The following is a 20,298-nucleotide window of genomic DNA, read 5'->3' on the forward strand; positions in this document are numbered from 1 at the left end:
CGCCTGGGAGGGGGGCGGGACTTCCGGATGCGCGGAGGCACAACTTCCGGAGAGAGGCGGAAGAGCCTCTGGGCTCTGGACTCCGGAGTCCCGGGACGTTTGAGGGGCTCCCCCGGGGTACAGGAAAGGGTCGCCGGGGTCGGCCGGCTGCATTCCAGGTGTCGGGGCCGTGAGTCCGAGGGATGAGGAGGGGCCATGGCCAGCGACGGGGCCAGGAAGCAGTTCTGGAAGCGCAGCAACAGCAAAGTCCCGGGCAGGTGGGTGTGACGGGGAGGCCGGGTGGGGGTCAGGGGTCAGAGGTCAGGTGGGCGCGTCGGCCGGCTGGGCTGCGGGTGGAGTCGGGGTCTGGGGGCGGGGGTGACCTGGGCTGGGGGAGGACCGCGGGGGAAGTGCGGGGCGTTGGGGAACTGGGGGCGGGGGGCCGAGCTTAGGGTCTGGGAGGCGACAGGGGCTGCGCGAAGCAGCTTCGAGGCTTGAAGGGAGGAGGAGGGGGAGTCGCCGGCAAGTTTGTCCCGAGACTGGCAGTCTCCCTTCTGCGAAACTGCCGGGCTCCCTGGGCAAGTCGAAAGGCACCGGCTCGGGTCGTGCTTCGAAGAGTTCGGTGGAGTCCGGAAAGTGGCCCCGGGCTGTGCTCTCTGGGACGTCGGTTTCTGGAGGGGGCGTGGCGGTTTGACCCACTTGCGTGGCCTTCTCGTCTCTCTTGCGGACGACTGCTTTTGCCTTGAGCAAGGATTTGCTCAAGTGGATTTGGGACTCCCTGTGAATTTCCATGTATCCCACTTTCTGGCCTCAAAACCAACTCCTTTCTCGAGTCAGCAGCGGGAAGCAAATTTAAACAAAAATGAAAACAAAAACAGAAACAAACAACTGAAGTGCTTGCAAAGACCTGGGTGCACCCTGGAAGCTGTACAGCTCCAAAGTCCTGGTTGGCGTGTCACTGATCCCTGGCCGGGGCCCCTAGGGGACGCGAAGACGTGACGGGGAAAATGCTTGGGATAAAATCAGCCGCTGGTGAAAATAGACTAAACAGATTTCAGGATTTCTGAACACGGTTTATTCCATTTGGAAACTAAGGTCTGACCTACTGAAAATGAGGAATGTGTGGTGTTCGAATGACTGCATGTGGAGCCATTTATAAGCACAGCTCATCTGTAAGTGTTGTATTATAGGCACTGTTGTTCGTAAGCTTTGTAGTTCATTGTGTTCAGTCAGAAACGTGTATTTTTAGAGCTATTTGGGAGTTGGTAGAAGTGAGTTACTGTTTGCCCTGGCCCAGGGACTTGGGAGGGGATTGATCACCCGAGGCGGCCGGAGATCCTGTTTTCCTCCCCAGGGCTGTGCTTGCTTGGAGCCTGTCAGGGTCCGAGATGATGTGAAAATTCTGCGATGGCAGAGAATAGGAGGTCCCAGTAGTGACAGAGGCAGATGCTCTGGGACGTGGAGTCCAGGGAAGCTGAGCCACGTGCAGGAGAACTTCTGTGTCCCTTCTGGGTCTTTCTTGAGGCTTTGGTCTGAACAAACTCTTAACGGCCAGCTGAGCTGTAGGAACGTGGGGCTGCTGTGTGGAGTCGTAACGGCGAATACGCTTTGGATTGGTGACTGTCTCTTGGTCATTTGTCCTTGCATTGGTTGTAGCAGTGTCCCCCTCCCCCCAGATTCCTCTCTCTCTGGAACCTGGGAACGTGACCTTGTTGGGAAAGTAGCATCTTTGCAGAGGGACTCAAGTTAAAATGGGGTCAGAGTGGATTAGAGGGAGCCCTTGTCCAGCGACTGGTCTCTTTCACGGAAGAGGGCAGTTTGGACGCGCGGGGAAGACGTAGGGAAGACAACAGGGAAGAGGAAGGCAGACGTGGGAGCCGTGAGCTCACAAGCCCGGGAATGCCAAGGCTTCCTGGCAACCAGCAGGAGCAGGAAGAGGCGAGGAAGGGTCCTTCTGTGAGGATTTTAGACAGAGTGTGGCCCTGCCAACCCCCTGATGTTGGACTTGAAGCCTCCCAGACGGCCAGGATAGATTTCTGTCGTGGTGTGATGGCCACAGGCAGCTAACATGCCCCCCTCGGCTTTCTTCGTGAGATTCTGTGTTACCGAAGACAGGCTTTCGTCGCCCTTGGGCTCTGGCGCTGTGCTGGGTCTTAGGCATTTTGGAGAGTGGCTCCCTCGTCGGAGTTTCAGCGTTGGAGTGGAGTCTGGGAGAACTGCCAGAGGCTGTGAGTGCGGAGGGCAGGGCACCGAGGAGGGGTTGGGGCCCCTGGCAAGGCCTGCCCAGCCGCTGCGCGCCCCGTGCCTCCCAGGGCCCTGCTGCTGTTGCCGGCAGCAGGCGTCGCCCAGGTTTGCCCTCTTCCCTCAGCGGCTCACCTTCCCGTGGTCATCACTTGGCACACACTCGGGCTTTGCCTGCACGGGCACAGCGCTGTCAGAGCTCCTGGCGGAGTCCTGTGGCTCTGCCCGTCCTGTCCGTGGTCCCCATGATTGTCTGACGCTTTGAGTGTGGACATGAGCCCAGGGAAACTCCACGGAGGAAGAACAGACTCACCACCCAATACAGGGCTGTTAGGGGGTCATCTGTACGGCACAGCCCTTAATGTCCCTTAGTCATGATCCCCTCCTCATGCGTCCTTGTGACAATAATGGCTGGTGGCCACGGAGCACTTAGTGTTTGCCAGGCAGTTCCTGGTGCCCCGCAGTGTTGCATCTCCTTAGTGTTGTAGAGTCACAGAACGGTGCTCTGTCCTCCAGCTGACGCTCCCTGGGGGCAGGCTTGGGTTAGGGCCCTTGGTTGTATCCCCCCCCGAAGTGCCATGTGGGGGAGCAGAGTAAGGCCCTTTATAACCCGACCCCTGCCCAATTCTTTAGCCACATCCTGCAGCCCTCCTTGCTTTGACCTTTGCCCTCAGCGGTGCGGACAGGCTTGCAGGTTCCTTGGTGTACCTGCTGTGTGATGCCTCGGTCGGTTTCATGCCGTCAGAGCGGACCAGAATGTTCGTTCCCTCTCTTTCCTCCCCTTTGCCTGGCTTATTCAATTTTCTTAACTTTCAAAGTTCGCCTCCAGCGTACCTCCTCATAAAGCCTTGTGTGTTTTCGTGCAGCCTGGACCAAACCTTTCGTGCGTCAAACCCAGCATTGTTGGTATGGGTTCTTCTCTGGACCGTGCGCTCTGCGAGTCTCACGACCGTGCCTTGCTCCCCTTTGCATTGTTAGTGATGATTGATGGCGGTTGATTCGAACCTCCTTCCAGATTAACCTCGAGGGAATAAGGGATTTGGGCAGGGGCTCACGCTGCGCGAGAGGTGGTCTTGCCGGTAGGCGCCCACTCTGCACACCTTGGACCGTAGATTGTCTGTTTGGCTGGTGCTTTCTTAGGGATTTCTCTTCTGGTTGAGGCAGGATGTGTGATGTGGTGGAAAGACCTCTGGCTTGGTTCTGTGGTCCAGGTTTAGCCTATTTTTCCTGTTACCTCTGTGTGACTTTGACCAGGTCATGTCACCTCTGGGGCCCTCGGTTTCTGCACATATAACCTGATGAAGCTGGGTTAGACTTAAGTGGCTGGGACCTCCAGGCACATATTTGTTTGGTCTAGTCCGATTCTCACTCTCTCTCTCTCTCTCTCTTTAAAAAATTTGTTTTAAATTTTTTATTTTTGAGAGAGAGAGAGAGAGAAAGAATGAATGAACAAATGTGAGTCGGGGAGGGACAGAGAGAGAGAGGGAGACACAGAATCCGAAGCAGGCTCCAGGCTCTGAGCTGTCAGCACACAGTCCCATGCAGGTCTCGAACTCCAGAACCATGAGACCACGGCCTGAACTGAAGCCGGACACTTAACCGACTAAGCCACCCAGGTGCCCCTCGTTTGATTCTCTTTGATTCTCTTTGATGAGCGTGAGAGAAGGCCTCTTGGACCAGCTTTGAGAGTTTGAAAATTTGTTCATTCACCAGGTATTTGTTGAACCAACACTCTGTGCCAGGAACAGGTGCTAGAGATACACCAGTGACCCAAACAGATCTGAACGTGTGCTCTCACAGGGCTTACACTGGAGCAGGAGGGGCAGAGAATAAATACCATGACTGCATTAGGGGAGAGTTACCCCAGAGAAGACGGTGGTTGTTACTGAAATGTACAGCAGAGAATTGGGATAGACCCTTCGGAGGCAGGCAGGGAGAGTGGGGAGGGTCTCACAGTGACAAGGTGGCTGGAGAAGCCCTCACCGAGGAGGTTGCATCTGAGCAAGATTTGCAGGAGGTGAGTGCACAGGCCCCTTGGGTGGCTGGAGGACCGTGGTCCGGGCAGAGGGCGAGAGAGCGCAGAGCCCCCTGTCAGGAGTGACCCCGGCGGGTTTGGGACGAACAGGGGGCCTGATGACTGTAGCCGAGGGAGGAGGCAAGAGAGTCACGGGGCACGAGATCTGGCTGGGGGTGGGGGCGGGTCTCGTGGTCACAGCGAAAAGACGTGGACTCTCAGTCTCTTGTTCTGAAGTGGGGACACTGGAGGGTCTTGGCAGAGGGGCGGCTGGAGCTGCCTCTGGTCTGGCAGGATCACTCCGGCTGCTGAGTGGGTGGTAGGTTAGGGGCCAGGAGGGCAAGGGCAGCGGCGGGGAGACGGGTTAGGCTGCTGGGAACACCCGGGTGAGGGATGACGGTGGCGCGAGAAGGATCAGTAAGTGGGTGACGGAAGGTTCAGTCTCTGACTCTCCGGGGCCGGTTCTTTCCGGGGCCGTCGATTCGCTTGGCTCCCGCGGGGTCTGGGTTGCAGTTGGCATTCTCGCCACGCTTCGCTTGACATGCCAGGAACTCGTCGCACGCTGGCTGTGAGAACACAGGCAGCCTTTCAGCGTGGGCCCAACGCTCGCTGTCCCGGCTCTGCAGTGTGCTCGGCTCGCGGGAGGGCGTGCGGGCAGCTGGGGCCTGTGAAGGGTGACATTTGTGAGTGGGATGGCGGCAAGCAAGGCCCGGTTTGAATATGGCAAGGCTGTGGGTGCCTGGGGCGGAGCTGGGGCAGAGGGTGACGCGCGGTCCAGCCGCCACAGCCCGAGGAGTCCCTGAGCCCGTGAGACGTGAGCTCCACGGTCATCTTCACGGGCCACCGTCACTCATCAACTGAGGGGAGGATTTGTCGGGATCACCCGTTCATTCAGAACGTCCTTCCACGTGCCAGGTACCACGCGGAACCGAGAGAGGTGGCTCTCAGGCCGTGGGCGAGGGAGACCGCACGTCAGTTCGCGCGGTGCGAAGGGCTTCGAAGGCAATCCCGGGGGAGTGTTTGCAGAAGAGCGGGACACCGCGTGAACGGAAGGCCGTGCCCTCCCGGGGGAGGTCCTGCCTAACTTGAGGTGGCGCCAGCCCGTAGAGATGCAGGGATGTGGGGGCGGGGGGCGTCAGAGCACGCCTGCTGGGACGGGCGCGCTGTAGGGACGCCAGGGGCCGGGGAGCGGCACACCGGGAGGGAAGCACTGTGACATGAGCCTTGGGAGGGGTGTTGATCCAAGAGCCGTGAGGAAGCACCGAAGGGTGTCGCTACGGTCCTGTCATCCTCCTTGAGGAGAGGGCGAGAGGGTGAGGGTGAGGGCAGGGGCTGCCGCTGGAGTCGAGTACGTGGGCTCGGGTCCCAGGCTGCAGGCGGGGCTCGCGGGACGCTCTGATGGCCTCCGTGTCGGGGGCTGAGGTGTTCACCGGGGTTCTGGCCAGAGGGATGGGGTGTGGTTGGCAGAACAGTGGTCCCCAAAGGTGTGCACGTCCTCCTCCCTGGAACCAGGAACCTGGAACCAGGTCGCACGGCAGAGGAGAGTGAAGGGTGCACATCAGCTGACCCAGAGACCGCAGATTCTTCTGGATGACCTGGCGGATCCAGTGGGATGCAGTGAGCTCTTCAAAGTGCTCAGAGTCAGCAGGAGATGAACTCTGGTCTGCGGTTGCCAGCTCTGAAAACGGAGGAAGGGGCCACGAGCTCGGGGGGTGTGGTGGCCCCTGGAAGCTGGAGCATCCTTCTCCTGACAGCCAGCAGGAGCCCCATACCTCCAGCCGCAAGAAACTGGATTCTGCCAACAGCCCGAATGAGCAGGGAGTAGACTCTCCCCAGAGCATCCAGAAATGAACACAGTGGCCAGCACCTAGACGTTAGCCTGGTGAGACCCGCCTGGGACTGCTGACTGTCGGACTTTAAGATAATAATCGTGTGTGTTTAAGCCGCTGTTTGTGCGAGTTTGTTACGGCGGCCACGAGGGCCCCTAAGCGGGGAGCGGGAGGATCAGAGAAGTGTGCTGGGGGGATGCCGGGTGGGAAGGGCTGTAGGTAGCCCTCTGCACCTGCCCCTGCAGTCCTGCCCTTGAGTGTGGCCGGGTAACTCCACCAGTCTTCGAGGGTGGGCTGGCCCCTCTCCGGCAACCTCTGCAGAGTGTGCTTAGCGTCAAGGGGCTGGAACGAAGCTGGGACGGCCCTCCCTGCGTCTTGTGTGCTCTTGGGTCCCAGACTTGGCTGGAGGCCCTGCCTCTTTTCCCAGAAGCTCTGAGCTGCTGCCTTGACCAACTCTTGCTTGTGTTTTTATTTTTCTTCGTTTATTTTATTTAAAGAAATAAATATTTTTTTTGATGTTTATTTTTGAGAGACAGGGAGAGTGAGAGAGAGACAGAGCACGAGCAGGGGAGGGGAGAGAGAAGGAGACACAGAATCCGAAGCAGGCTCCAGGCTGTGAGCCGTCAGCACAGAGCCCGACGTGGGGCTCGAACCCACAAGCTGCGAGATCGTGACCTGAGCTGAAGTCGGACGCACAACCGATTGAGCCACCCAGACGTCCCTCTCTTGTTTTTAGAAACCTGTTTATTTCCTTGTTTGCATTTTTGTTTTTGTTTTCAGCGTCTATTTATTTTGAGAAAGAGAGCGTGTGTGTGCGCACAGGAGGGGCAGAGAGAGAGGGAGAGAGAGACTCCCAAGCAGCCTCCGCACTGTCAGCGCAGAGCCCAACGCGGGGCTCAGACCTACAAACCCTGAGCTCATGACCCGAGCCAGAGTCAAGAGTGGGACGCTCAACCGTCTGAGCCACCCAGGCGCCCCATCCTTGCTTGTATCTTTGACGTGGCCATTTGGACCGCGTGCCTGCTTATTCCTCTTTTTCTGTGTTGCAAGGAGCGGGGGAGTCTGCCCCGGCGGGGATTCTGTCCCGTGGGCGTGGGTCTCTCTGGTCTCTTCCGGTGCAGAGTCCTGTGCACAAGTGGGTGGGTTTTTGCTGTGTACCCGGTTCGTTTTGATTGTGTCTTAGCAGTCCTCTGTCGTGTTAGTTTGTCTGGAAATGTTTTGAAAAATAAATTTGATGTGAATACATATTTGTCTACTGCGGCGAATCTAGACTCTTATGGGTTAATTTTAAGTGAGGCCAGAAATGATTAAAAAATAAATAAATCCCTGATGATTTTGATTAAAAGTTAAAAAAAAAAATGAGAACAGAGGGAAGTCTCCCATTCCCCGAGTGCCGTGAAGGCGTGGTTGGAGGTCACGGGTGGGAATGGGTAGAAGGGCCCCGGGAGCCCGTCTCTCTGGTTAGGCAGTCCCCCAGACCGCCCCGGTGTGGCCCTGCCCTGCGTGTGGTGCAGATGAGGGCAGTGGTGTCGTGACCCGGGCAGAGTGGGCGACACCCGGCCCCCCTGCCCCGTCCTCTCCGGCAGCCCTGTCTGGTGACCGCTCCTCAGACATGCACGACGTCAGTCTGGCCCTGCGGGCCCTTCGGGGCACAGCGTGGGTCCCGCTCGGGGCTGGGCCGCACACGGGACCCTGCAGACCTGCGGGTGGGGGGAGGCCCCGCGCCCGGCCCCGGGAGCGTGGACGGATGTCCCAGGGCAGGGTTTCGTGCCGCACCCCGGATGGGGTGGCGTGGGCCTCGTCGTGACCGCGGCGCTGGTGCCCGGCCCCTGACGACGCAGCCCGCCTTTGGGCCTCCGCAGCCGGGGGATTACGGACTGGGAGCTGACCGCCACTGCCGCCTCCGGGCCCTGCCCTCCCCGGCTCTCTGGGGACCTGGTGCCCGCGCTGGGACTCGCACGGCTCGGGGCTCTGCGGGAGGGGACAGCAGACGAGATGTGGCGGGGTCAGGAGGCCCGGAGGGAACGGGGGGCAGCCTGGGTTCTTCCCATTTGTGGGACTTTCATTCTGAGTGCCCCGGTCTTTCTGTTCCCCTGTTCTGACACGCCGTTCCCTCTTCTCTGGGGGTTAGCGTGGAAATTCCGGGGTGCTTGCTGAGGGCTGTCAGCGAACCCAGCTGGTCCGAACGGCGTGCCGTCTTCCTGCAGGTGTGGCACCTGCACGGCTGGGGAGCACGCACGCCAGGCACCGAGACAGCCCTGCCCGCGTTGGCCTCTCCGCGTGGACAGCAGTGCTGAGGGTGGGTCTGTCCCAGGCCCGTGGCTCTGGGCGTGTCGTTCAGGGCAGAGTCCTTTCTCCTTCCACGGCTCCAGACGTTTCTGGGCTCCTGACTGCATCAGCTTTGTTCCCCAGGGCGCCTCCCAGGCTGTTCTTGCGCGTCCTGGGGTGCGTCCTGGCCCTGGGGTGCGCCCGCCGCCCCCGCTAGCCTGGCCGCCGTCCGCTGGGGCCAGACCGTCTGGACACAGTTCTTCAGTGTGCCGCGTGGCGGCTCTCCCTTGTTCCTGCCCACGCCCGCTGCGGTTTTGAAACGGCCCTTCTTTCAGTGAACGTTTGTGCTGAACCAAAATACAGAAAAGGGCTTGCTGGCTCTAAGGCTGACGCCCGGAGGAGACGGGCGGCGTTTAGTTCCTGCCTTCCGCACGGGCTCCTCAGCCAGGGGGACTGGGATCGTCAGAGGGCATCGGGCATGACGTGCGTGGAGAGGCAGGGCGGAGGACGGGGTCTTGGAAAGGGGACGGGTCCCTCGGCGCCACTGTGGGCCTCGGAGGCAGGACGCAGCGTCGGGGGTGCCGGTGCGCCCGCTTCTCTCGTTTTCTCGTGAGCCTGTTGGCACGTGGGGAGGCCGCCCGTCGGCGGGGCCGTCCCTGGTGCTGCTGGGGTGGGGGCCTGGCGCCACCTCCCCTGTTCGGAGAATAGGCTGCCTCCGTGGACCGCAGCCGCCCGTCACTCTTCAGCCTGGCTGCCGTGGCGTGGAGCGGCCGGTGACGGCTCGGTGGCTGTGTGCCGCGTGTTGTTTGCTCTTTAGAATTACGCCCTCTCTCGGATTAGTTTTCTGTCCCCAAACCAGTCACTAGAGCCGTCGTGGCGTTTTAGGTCTCGGCCAAATGTGACTCCGTGAACCGCCCTGACGTTCGGCGGCTGTGACAGGGTCGGTCGGGCCCGGGGGGGTGCGCGAGCGGGTCAGCGGGCGTGCCGAGGGAATGTGCCCTCCTCTGTGGAACCTAGCGACTTGGTCAGGTTTGCAGTGCCTCATCGTTCGGACATTTGTGCGATGAAGCACGAAATGTCGCAGGCGGTTTTGGGATGCCTTCTGTGTGCCCACCAGACCCTGCAGCTGCGAGGCCGGCGTTTGCCGGGGGGGGGGGGCCGGCCCCCAGCCCGGAGCCCGTGGGGTGTGGTGTGATTCCCGCAGCAGTGTGGGCACGGGAGGCACCTGCTGCTGGAGGGTGGAGGTGACCTCAAGCTGGACCTTGAGGGACCGTCACTTCCTCTGGTCCCTTACGAGGTTGTGCGGGTGCTCTGTAGACACGGCCCGGGGCCAGCCTTCTTGGCAGTGAGGGGGCCCAAATGAGGGCCCGGGTGAGGGAAAGGCGGACAAGAGCACTCCCGGCGGGCACCTGATGGACGGGGACGGACGGCCAGACGGAGAGCGCTGGAGGCCAGTGCTGTGACGGGGGTACGCTGGCCCCAGCCGGGGGTGGCCATGTGGGGAGGGGCCGGAGGGGGGCAGAGAAGGTTCCGGTTGTTCCCCGAGGGCAACTGGAAGACCTCGCAGACTTTAAGCTGGGGAGCGAAGCGGACCTCTGACTGGCAGAGCCGAGGCTGGCTGGGGGCAGCTGTAGCTCTCTCTCGGGACAGTGACAGAGGGGAGAGTGTTTCAGGGTCTAGGGGGACGTGGAGACGGTCTGAATGCGGGTGGCCTGCTTGAGGGAGGAGGGGAGGTGGCCCTCGAATCCTGGGATAGCCGTTGGTGGAGAGTGAGTCGCAGAAGGGGTTGGTGACCTGGTCCGGAGAAGAAACGGAGCCCTGATCCAGGGCGGTGGGGACGGCGGGCGTCCCAGGGAGGGCGTGAGGGGGTGCAGGAGGCAGGGGGGGCTTGTCCGCGTTCCTGCCTGGTTGGCGCTGGGTGTCCGGGGCTGGACACTGAGAAGTGGGTGTGAGGTGTGGCCGTCGGGGCACAGCTGCGCTTTGCGGTGGACCCGCTGATGCGACGTGGGGAGCGTGTGGCTGGGTGGGCGGTGGTGCCCAGAGGCAGCGGTTTGAGAACCCTTCGCCTGCGGGTGGGCAGGCAGTGTCGGGAGAGGGCGTGGTTTCTGGTCCAGTGGGAGGAAGGCAGGACTGGGGAGTGGAGGTCAGGGACGCGCAGAGGAGTCCAGACAGGCTGGCAGGAAAGGGGGTGCGGTGGCGTGGGGGGTGGAGAGAGCAAGCTGGAGGCCAGGTGAGGGCGGGATTGAGGGGAGCAGCCGCGAGGGGACGGGCGGGGAAATGGGGCTCAGTGGGGGCTGCCACACTGCCCTGTCCTGCCGACCCCAGAGCCTTCTCCGTCCTTCTTCCCATTTCTGATAAACGCACGCTGCTTGTGCTTCGGTGGAGGGATGGTATTGGCTCCGGGCGTGCGACACAATGATTTGACACAAGTGTGTGTGTGCGTGTTGTGAACCCGTCACCACAGTCTGTCCTTAACGTTGGTCACCACGCATGGCGACAGATTGTTTTTCTTGCGATGAGAGCTTTTAAGATTTACTCTCTTGGCAGACCCTTAAAAACTGCGAATAAACTGAGGGTTGATGGGGGGCGGGAGGGAGGGGAGAGGGGTGATGGCACTGAGGAGGGCACCGGTTGGGATGAGCACTGGGTGTTGTATGGAAACCAATTGGACAATACATTTCACATTAAAAAAAAAGATTTACTCTCTTAGCAACTTTCGATTATGCGACACGGTGTTATTAACTACAGTCCCCGTGCTGCACGCCATGTCCCCAGGACTTACTGATCTTGTCACCAGGAGATGGAACCTTCTGCCCACCTTCCCCCCTTTTCCCCTGCCCCCCCCACCCCCGGCCCCGCATGTCTGACAGCCACCAGCCTGTTCTCTGTACCCATGTGTTCGCATAGTGCTTTTCTCTTGTGAAGGAAAATTTTACTGTAAACATGCTCATTTCCAAGATCTGTTTCAAGAGACGTCCACGAAACAGCTTGCTGATTGGCTCAGTAATTGCCCAAGTCCCTGCTGGGTTTTGGGGGCCACAGGGAGCTTGACAGGAGACAAGTCTCTGTCCCTTTCTCAGGGGACAGAGCGGAGTGGGGTGGCATGGTCGTTGGTGGTGGGACAGCACAGGAGATGCTCTGGTCTGGGTCCGTGGGGCCGCGTGTTCCCTCCACGGGACGGAGGGTTTCAGATTGTGCCGCGGGGGCGGAGGGACATTGTTGCTGCTGTGTTAATGGTGCTTCCTACGTTTTCCTCGGAAGCCCTCTAAAGTTAATTTCCTTGGAAAACTTACTTCTTCTGAATATTTTATAAACCTGGGGAGCATCACTGTGTGTTCGGATGCGTCTGATGGTAAATCAGTTGCTAATTTAGTTCGTATTTCAGAAAGCTGCTGGTGAGCGCAGTGGGGGCACTGAGCCACGAGCCGGGGGCCGGCGGCCGGACCTGCCTGTTGACTTTACATGTCTGCGCCCCAGGAAGCATTTTGCCCTAAATGCAGCCATAGGATTTGTCGTTCACTTTCTGACGCTTAGGACATTTCTTTCCTCTCATGCTTCACTGGCTCAGGGCCATTTTCACCCACTGCGTTTTACATTTTTTTTAAATATATTTTTAATGTTTGATTATTTTTGAGAGAGAGAGAGAGAGCGCGCAAGAGAGAGAGAGAGTGAGCATGAACGGGGCAGGGGCAGAGAGAGGGAGAGAGAATCCCAAGCAGGCTCCCCGCTGACAGGACAGAGCCTGACATGGGACTCAAACTCACGAACTACGAGATCATGACCTGAGCCAAAGTCCGATACTTAACCGACTGAGCCACGCAGGCACCCCTCACCCGCTGCTGTTTAACCTTTCATTGAGAAAATGCCGTTCTGGCCCTGTTCTGTCTGTTTTGTTTCACAGCCGAGGCCTTGGTGTAGGGGGTCCACGTTAAACCAGAATGCTGTTTGCCAGGAAGCGCAGGAGAATCACCTTTTTTTTTTTTTTTTTTTAATTTTTTTTTTAACATTCATTTATTTTTGAGACAGAGAGAGACAGAGCATGAACAGGGGAGGGGCAGAGAGAGGGAGACACAGAATCTGAAACAGGCTCCAGGCTCTGAGCGGTCAGCACAGAGCCGGACGCGGGGCTCGAACTCACGGACCGCGAGATCGTGACCTGAGCCGAAGTCGGACGCTCAACCGACCGAGCCACCCAGGCGCCCCGAGAATCACCTTTTTGTCAGAACCTGGAGGCCTCGCGGCATTCCTCCTTCCTCCCTGACTTCTGCCCTGGGACTTTGAGCTCATTTCCCTATTACCTGTGTTCTAGCAATTGTCTGCCATCGAGGCAGGAACAGGTGCGGGCTGTCACTGGCTCCCTGGCATCTTTCTAGCACCAGTGTTGGGCCGGACAGTGTTTGCTGAGTGGCTCGAGTGAAGTGTGCTCTCGACGTGAAGACCAGGCCCGAGCACCTGGCTGTCCACAAGCGGGCCCCGGACCGCCCTCGATTCTGGTTTTTATTAAACTTTCCCTGAACTGTGTCGTAAAGGCGGAGAGGCTGAGTCCTGAGGAGCCTGCACTGATGTCAGGGGCCCCGTCTCTTCTCTGGGCCTCCCCCTTCTGACCAGTGTCCCCAGCCTGTCCTCACCCGTGACCGCCTCCGACGAGAGGCGCCCCTCGCTGCCAGCTCCTGCCTGCGGTGAACCTCGGCTTCACCCCGTCTTCCTCACCTGCCTTCCCCTGCCTGGTGGCTTCCAGCGGTGGCTTCCGCGCCTCATGCAGGAGGCTGTGTTGGGAACTGGGGGGTGTTGGGGGGGGTCCCCTTCGGGCTGCCCTCCCCGGCATCTCTCCACCCGTGTCTGGGCCGTCTCTCTCACCTGGATGGGAGCCTCGGTCAGGCCACAGGGTTGGACTCCGTGACACTACGTTCGTTCTGTTTTTCCATTTGAGCATCCTTCCTGGCCGCTGGGTTGTGTGGTCATCGGGATTCATGCCCATCCGCCCGGAAAATACAGCTGTGGCTCCTGCTGTTGTCTGCTGGTCACACGTCCATCCTTCTTAAGTCTCACTGTCTTAGTCTGGGGGTGACGCCTGGTGTCGTTTTCCCCTGAAGCTGTGGCAACGTTTGGTTCTGTGGCGGTAGCCTCGCGGGCCTGTGTTGTTCGGGCCTGTTCGGAGGTCTGTGGGTGACGCTGTAGGCCGGGGGCCCGTGCGGGATCAGGCCTCCCCCGCGGCACAGCCACCTTCCTGGGCATCCGGTCCGGGTGGAGGGCCCCGCTGGTTCTTCCCTGCCCTCCTGCCCCCCTCCCTCCGTGCGGCATCTCCACGGAGATCTCATCGGCACGTCCTGTATTTCCCCTGCTTAAAGCGCACAACGCAGTATTTTTCATCGGTTTACGGAGTACGGCCACCGCCGCCGTGAACTTGAGATTGTGAGCTGCACGCGCGCGGGAGCCCCTCGCTCACTAGCAGTGACGCCCCCTCCTTCCCCCCCCCAGCCCCTGGCAGCCACAGGCTACTTGTTTCTGTAGATGTGCTTCTTCTGGACGTTTCTTGCGTTTGGAATCATGTGAGGTGCGGCCCTCTGTGACTGGCCTCCTTCACGGAGCGCGTTTTCGGGGCCCGTCCACGTCGGAGTGTGTGCGTGTGTTCGCGCTACACGCCTTTTGGTCACTTGATCGTGCCCCATCGTGTGGGGGCGGCCCCGCGTGAGCCCGGCGCTTGCCCACTGACGGGCATTTGGAGTGCTTCTGCGTTCTGGCTGCCAGCAAGAGGACAGTCACAAACAGTACTTCCTTTGTGCCCACGGACGTTTTCATTTCTCTGGGCTGCATTCCTCGGAGCGGAAACCCAGGGTCACGCGGCAACTGACCTCGGAGGACCCCCGGCCTGTCCTCAGAGCGGCCGCCCCACTGTGTATCCTCTCGGCAGCGCAGGAGGTTCAGAGCCTTCCCGTTCTTGCCAACGCTTGTGTCCCCTTCCTAATTTTTGCCAGCCTTCTGGGGTGACACGGTCTCCCACTGTGGTTTCGGTTTGCGTTTCTCTGACGACTAAAGCTGTGGTGCTTTCTTTTGAAAGGCTTCTGTGCATCGTGCAGCCAGAACAGGGGTGGCCGGGCGGGCCTGGGGCTGGCCAGGAACGCGTCCTTGAGGAGCGCTCCGCCTTCTGGCCCTCTGGGTGGCAGAGACGGAGCTCCTGGCAGCCTCGCGGGGAGCACGCCAGGCCCGCCACCCGGTGTGAGGAATAAGCTGTTACACGTGTAGAGTTGAAGCCACTGGATTCTGTCCCTGGACCCAGCTCCCCTCTCCACTCACCCCTACCCACTGTCACTATTCTGAATTTGTTTTCCTTGCGCGCGGTAGGAGTTTTGACCACTCGTACACGTATCCAAAATGAGTTTCATTTTCCGTTTTTAAAACTTTGTATAAACGGGGCGCCTGGGTGGCTCAGTCGGGTAAGCGTCCGACTCCAGCTCAGGTCACGATCTCGTGGTTTGTGAGTTGAGACCCCGCGTTGGGCTCTGTGCTGACAGCTCGGAGCCTGGAGCCCTCTCTGCCCCTTTTCCGCTTGAGCTCTGTCTCTCTGTCTCTCTCAAAAAGAGATAAACATTAAGAAAACACGTTCTGTAAATGATGTCATACTGTCTGTATCCAAGTTACTCTTCACTGGTATGTTTATGAAGCTTACCAACCTGATGCTTGTCGTTCTTCCTGTCCGTTGTGGCTGGTACTCCTGTTAAATGTATATGTTCCCGTTTGCTTATTCGTCATTCAATTGATCATGGACATCTAGGGTTTTCTTAAATTTTTCTTTTCTTTGTAGTATCACCGATGTTGTGGAATCTGTCTCCCGTGTCCTTATGCCAGGGTTTCCCACGGTGTGTACCTGGGAGTGGCGTTGTCGTGTGTATCTGCTTTTCCTCAGGAATCACTAGGGTCCTCTCTAAAGCAGCGAGTTACTGTAGTGTTTCAGAGCAGTGCAGTTTATTAAAAAGCTTATTGGTTAACATATTTTTTAAAGAACAATTTCATTATGTGAAATGAGGTGGGTATGTTAGCTGCTATTTTTTCTTTTAAAATGGTTTTAGCCGAAGCCTGTTTTTCTTTTTAGCTACGCAAGAGCAGATAAAAATGCAATTTTAATAAGATAAAAAGTGATGCCTTTTAATCTGAACCTGAACTTTGTTGGAACATTTTCTGCTCACTAAGCACAAGTGGGGTGCCCGTGCAGAATTCATGTGTGTGCGCTGTCCCGGGAGGGGAGGGGCCCGAGGTGTGCGGTAAAGGGCAGGACTCGGGGGAAACGACGTGCTCGCAGTAGGCCGAGACCACTGCCTGCTGGCTGTGAGCTGTGTGCGCGTGTTGAGACATAGGGAGTGGTTCAGGGGAACAAAGTGGATTGAGGGTACTGGTGGGTGCGGTCTGTGGGTCACTCTGTGGCACTCAGGCCGCTGTCATCCATGGCCGGCCCCTTTTCTACGTGTTCTTAGGTCTGGGACGAGGGAGCTAGAGCTCAGCAGTTACTGGGTTAGCACTGTGCCGGCTTGTCCTTATTGGACCTAGGACTTGAACCCAGGCCCTTTGATTCTAAGACTGGAGACTGACCGACTTTCTTTTTTCTTTTTCTTTCTTTCTTTCTTTCTTTCTTTCTTTCTTTCTTTCTTTTTCTTTTCTTTTCTTTTCTTTTCTTTTCTCTTTCTTTTTCTCTTTTCTCTTTTCTTTCTTTCTTTCTCTTTTCTTTTCTCTTTCTTTCTTTCCTTTTCTCTTTCTTTCTTTCTTTCTTTCTTTCTTTCTTTCTTTCTTATGTTTATTTATTTTTGAGAGAGAGAGGGCAAGCGAGTGTGCACTGGAGGGGCAGAGTGGGGGGGAGAGAGAATCCCAAGCAGGCTCCATGCTGTTGTGGGGTTTGATCTCATGAACTGTGAGATTGTGACCTGAGCCGAGATCAAGAGTTGGACGCTTACCAGCCTGAGCCACCCAGGAGCCCCAAAATTGGAGACTTTGTACCAAGGTCAGGGAGGCCTCCAGGATATTTCAGGAAAGGGACCGTGACCGTGACAGAGAGGTTGTGTTTAATCCAGGCAGGCTGATAGGTTTCCTTGAAAAGGAGCCCACGGGTTCTGTCAGGGATCAGGGTCAGTTCATTCATTCAGACCAGTCACAGTGGGGATGGCTCGTCTCTGTTCCATGGTGTCTCAGGTGTCACCGGAAGGTCCAGCGGCTGGGAGGGAAATCAGAAGAAGGCTGGTCACTCATGCGTGTCGCGGTTGATGCTGGCCATCTGCTGGGACCTCACCTCAAGCCGTTGGCTCTGGTGCTTACATGTGGGCTCCCCCTGTGGCAAGTCTGGGCTTCTTCAGAGCATGGTGGCTGGGTTCCGGGAGAGAACCCGAGAGAACCAGCTGGAAGCTGTGTTGCCTTTCAAAAAGATGATATGTTTATTCAGATTCACATACAATGCCGTTCACCTGTTTAAATTCACATGGGACGGGGGCGCCTGGGTGGCTTAGTCGGTTAAGTGTCCGACTTCGGCTCAGGTCATGATCTCGCGGTTCGTGGGTTTGAGCCCCATGTCGGGCTCTGTGCTGACAGCTCGGAACCGGGAGACTGAATCGGATTCTGTGTCTCCCTCTCTCTCTCTTTCTGCCCCTCCTCCACTCATGCACTCTCTCTCTCTCTCTCTCTCTCTCTCCGTCTCTCTCTGTCAAAAATAAACATTTAAAAAATTAAAAAAAAATTCACATGGGACACCACTCACTCATTTGAAGGGTGAGATTCAGTGGTTTTGCAGTGTATCCAAAGACTTCCCGTAACCATCACCACTGTCAATATCAGAGTGTTTATCACCTCAAAAAGAAGCCCTGTACTCTTTGGCTGTCACCCCAGCTCCCCATCCCTCACCCCAAGCAACCACTAACCTGCCTTCTGTCTCCATAGATTTCCGTTCTAGGCATGTCACATAACTGGGGTCATGTAATAGGTGTTTTATACGACTGGCTTCTGGCACTTAGCGTAATGTTTTCAACGTTCTTCCTGTAGCGTCGGCACTCGTTTCATAACCAAATACTATTCCGTCGAACAATGTTCCGGTTCACCACGTGTTTGTTCTCATAGAACATTATAAATGCCAATTCACTTTTTTATCTTTGTAAGTAAACTTCAACGTTCTTAAGAGTTTGTAGTGCTGTGTGCTTGTCTTTGCCTGCCTGGGACTCCCCGTAATGCCCGTCACATGGTGGTAGCTTTCAAATGTTTATTAAATTCTGCCGAAAAATTTTAGGATATAAAAGGGAATGATAAAAAAAATTGTTTTCAGTGTTTATTTATTTTTGAGAGAGAGACGGAGAGACAGCACAAGCAGGAGAGGGGCAGAGAGAGAGGGAGACACAGAATCCGAAGCAGGCTCCAGGCTCTGAGCTGTCAGCACAGAGCCCGACGCGGGGCTCGAACCCACGGACCGCGAGATCGTGACCTGAGCCGGAGTCAGACGCCCAACCGACTGAGCCACCTAGGCGCCCCTTTTAAAAGGGAATATTTTATGTAATTGAAGTGCTGTGCCACAGGCACAGGAGTGGAGGAACGGATGGACGGCTGAAAAAATGACCCAGTATAAATGCCGCATTTCGAAGATGGTGTCCTCAAACCAGTGGTGAAAAGGATAGGTTTTTGACAAATTGCATTGGAACAGTTGATTATTTTTTAAAAACAGTTTTCTTACACAGTACATAGCAAAATAAAAGAAATTCTAGGTGGCTGAAAACTTAAGGGTAAGAAACGAAACCATGAGGATACGGTGGAATACTTACGCCCGCTCGGTAGGTCTGGTGGCTGAACGTTCCTGTGCTTCCTAATTCCTAAACCCGTGGGAAGCCCTGACCCCCAGAGTGAGGGTGTTAGGAGGCGGGGCCTTTGGGGGGTGGGGAGGTCCTGAGGGTGGAGGAGTCCCACGCCCACCGGGGTGGGATTAGGGCCTTTATAAAAGACACCCCAGGGACCTCCCCTCCCCCGTCCCCTGCCCCTTCGCCTGTGCCATCGCAGCCAGCCGCCTGCCGGGTGAGGACACAGTGAGGCGGCACCTTCTGCAGCCCGGAAGTGCTTTGATCTTGGACTTCCGGCCTCCAGAACCGTGAGGAATAAATGCCTTTGCTTATAAGCTGCTGCCCCATGTGTGGTGTGTTTGTTAGGGTTGGAATGGGCTGAGACAGTGGGGGTGGGCCTTTGTTTTTAATCTTAGAGTGTGTGAGCGAGGAAAAGAGGTTGGGGGCTGGGGGAGAGAGAGAGAGAGAGAGAGAGAGAGAGAGAGAGAGAGAGAGATTGAGAATCCCAAGCAGGCTCCACACTCGTCATGGAGCCCAACACGGGGCTCAATCCCACGACCCTGGGATCATGACCCGAGCTGAAATCAAGAGTCAGCCTCTCAACCACCTGAGACCCCCGTGCCCCTGGGGTGGTCCTTTTGGGGTATAGTCGTCAGAGCAGAGCCCTGGGTAAAGCATGAAAGTGAGGTTGACTTACCAACATAGACCTTTGAGCTTCCACAAACCAGGCAGACGGATTTGTCACCTTGTCTGTCACCATTCTGTTCTACGTTCTGGCTTTCTCTTGCTGCTGTGACAGATCACCACAAACCCATTGGCTTATAATACCCACGAATTATCTTACGGTTCTGGAGGTCAGAAGTCTGACCTGGGGTTGGTGGGCTAAAAGGAAGGTGTTGGCAGGGCTTTCTGGAGGTTCCAGGGAGAAGGCGTTTCCTTCCTCTCTCCGGCTTCTAGAGGCTTCCCACGAGCCTTGGCTCGTGGCCCCCCTTCACCATCTTCGTAGTGAGCAGTGTAGCCTTGATCTGAGCATTCTTCATGGCCTCGCTCCCTCTCAGAGGGCGGGAAGGCTTTTAAGGACTCGTGATCGGATCGGGCCCACCTGGCTCGCCCAGGCTACACCCGACATTTATGTGTTTGATTGCGTGTGCAGAGCCCCCTGTGCCGTGTGAGGGGACACATTCACAGGTTCTGGGATTACGATGTCTTTAGGGGCCACTGTTCTGCCAGCCACACTGCCTGAATGACAAGAAATCCTCTGTTTCCAAAAAGGTTTTTAGGGTGCAGTAGGAAGACGGCGAACGCCCCCTTGGAACGACGGACAAAGGGCCCGAGTAGGCGGTTTACTGAATGGAGTAGCACAAGCGAACAAAAGGGTTTCAAAATTGTTTAACCTTCTGAATGACTGGGGGGACACACAGGCAGCGTTGGGAGCCCTTTTCTCCCATAAAATCGGCAGTGATTTGTTCGTCCCCCCGGCTGCCGTGTGGACAGTACGCATCACGGTGGGCAGCGCTTCGGTTACGACGCGGTTATGCGGTGGGACAGCGAGGTTAAAGGTGATGCTGTCCAGGGAGGTGGAGCGGGCATGGGTCACCTGGCGCTCATTCTGCTGTTACCACTTTTAAAACCTGTCAAACGTTGGAAGTAATTACAGGTTTACAAGGAGTGGCAGAGAAATTTGTGCCCTTCTCATCACGTTTTTGAATCTGATAGGGCGCATGTATGTTTTTGCACGTATCAAAGGTCAATATAAGGTCATATATAAGGTCAATAAATATAAGGTCAATAAATGCATTTACGTAAATTGAAAGGTAACGATACGGGGAAAGGGTCATGGCATGTTGCTGAGCGAAAAAGGCTTGCATTCTGCCTTTAAAAATGAAAACATTGGGGCGCCTGGGTGGCGCAGTCGGTTAAGCGTCCGACTTCAGCCAGGTCACGATCTCACGGTCCGTGAGTTCGAGCCCCGCGTCGGGCTCTGGGCTGATGGCTCGGAGCCTGGAGCCTGTTTCCGATTCTGTGTCTCCCTCTCTCTCTGACCCTCCCCCGTTCATGCTCTGTCTCTCTCTGTCCCAAAAATAAATAAAAAAATGTTGAAAAAAAAAAAATTTAAAAATGAAAACATTCTTCTTTGCGTGAAACGCCCCGGCGTCTGCCTTTGTTTTTG

General features: G+C 56.9%; 1 protein-coding gene across 3 annotated transcripts in view; it reads left to right on the plus strand.

Annotated features, from left to right (window-relative positions):
• Positions 1 to 33: 33 nt before the first annotated feature.
• TBC1D22A (TBC1 domain family member 22A) overlaps positions 34 to 20,298 on the plus strand; it is a 320,419-nt gene continuing 300,154 nt past the window's right edge. For 2 of the 3 annotated variants that reach the window (XM_078449287.2, XM_078449288.2), the window contains exon 1: positions 35 to 257. In XM_078449287.2, coding sequence (XP_078305413.2) covers positions 196 to 257 — 62 coding nt within the window. In that variant the 5' untranslated portion in view covers positions 35 to 195. Of the gene's footprint in view, positions 258 to 20,298 lie in introns of all 3 variants that reach the window. The other variant, XM_078449286.2, reaches the window with a different exon arrangement.

Source organism: Panthera onca, chromosome B4, assembly GCF_046562875.1.
Source record: "Panthera onca isolate mPanOnc1 chromosome B4, mPanOnc1 haplotype 2, whole genome shotgun sequence".
In the NCBI taxonomy this organism is placed as follows: Eukaryota; Metazoa; Chordata; class Mammalia; order Carnivora; family Felidae; genus Panthera; species Panthera onca.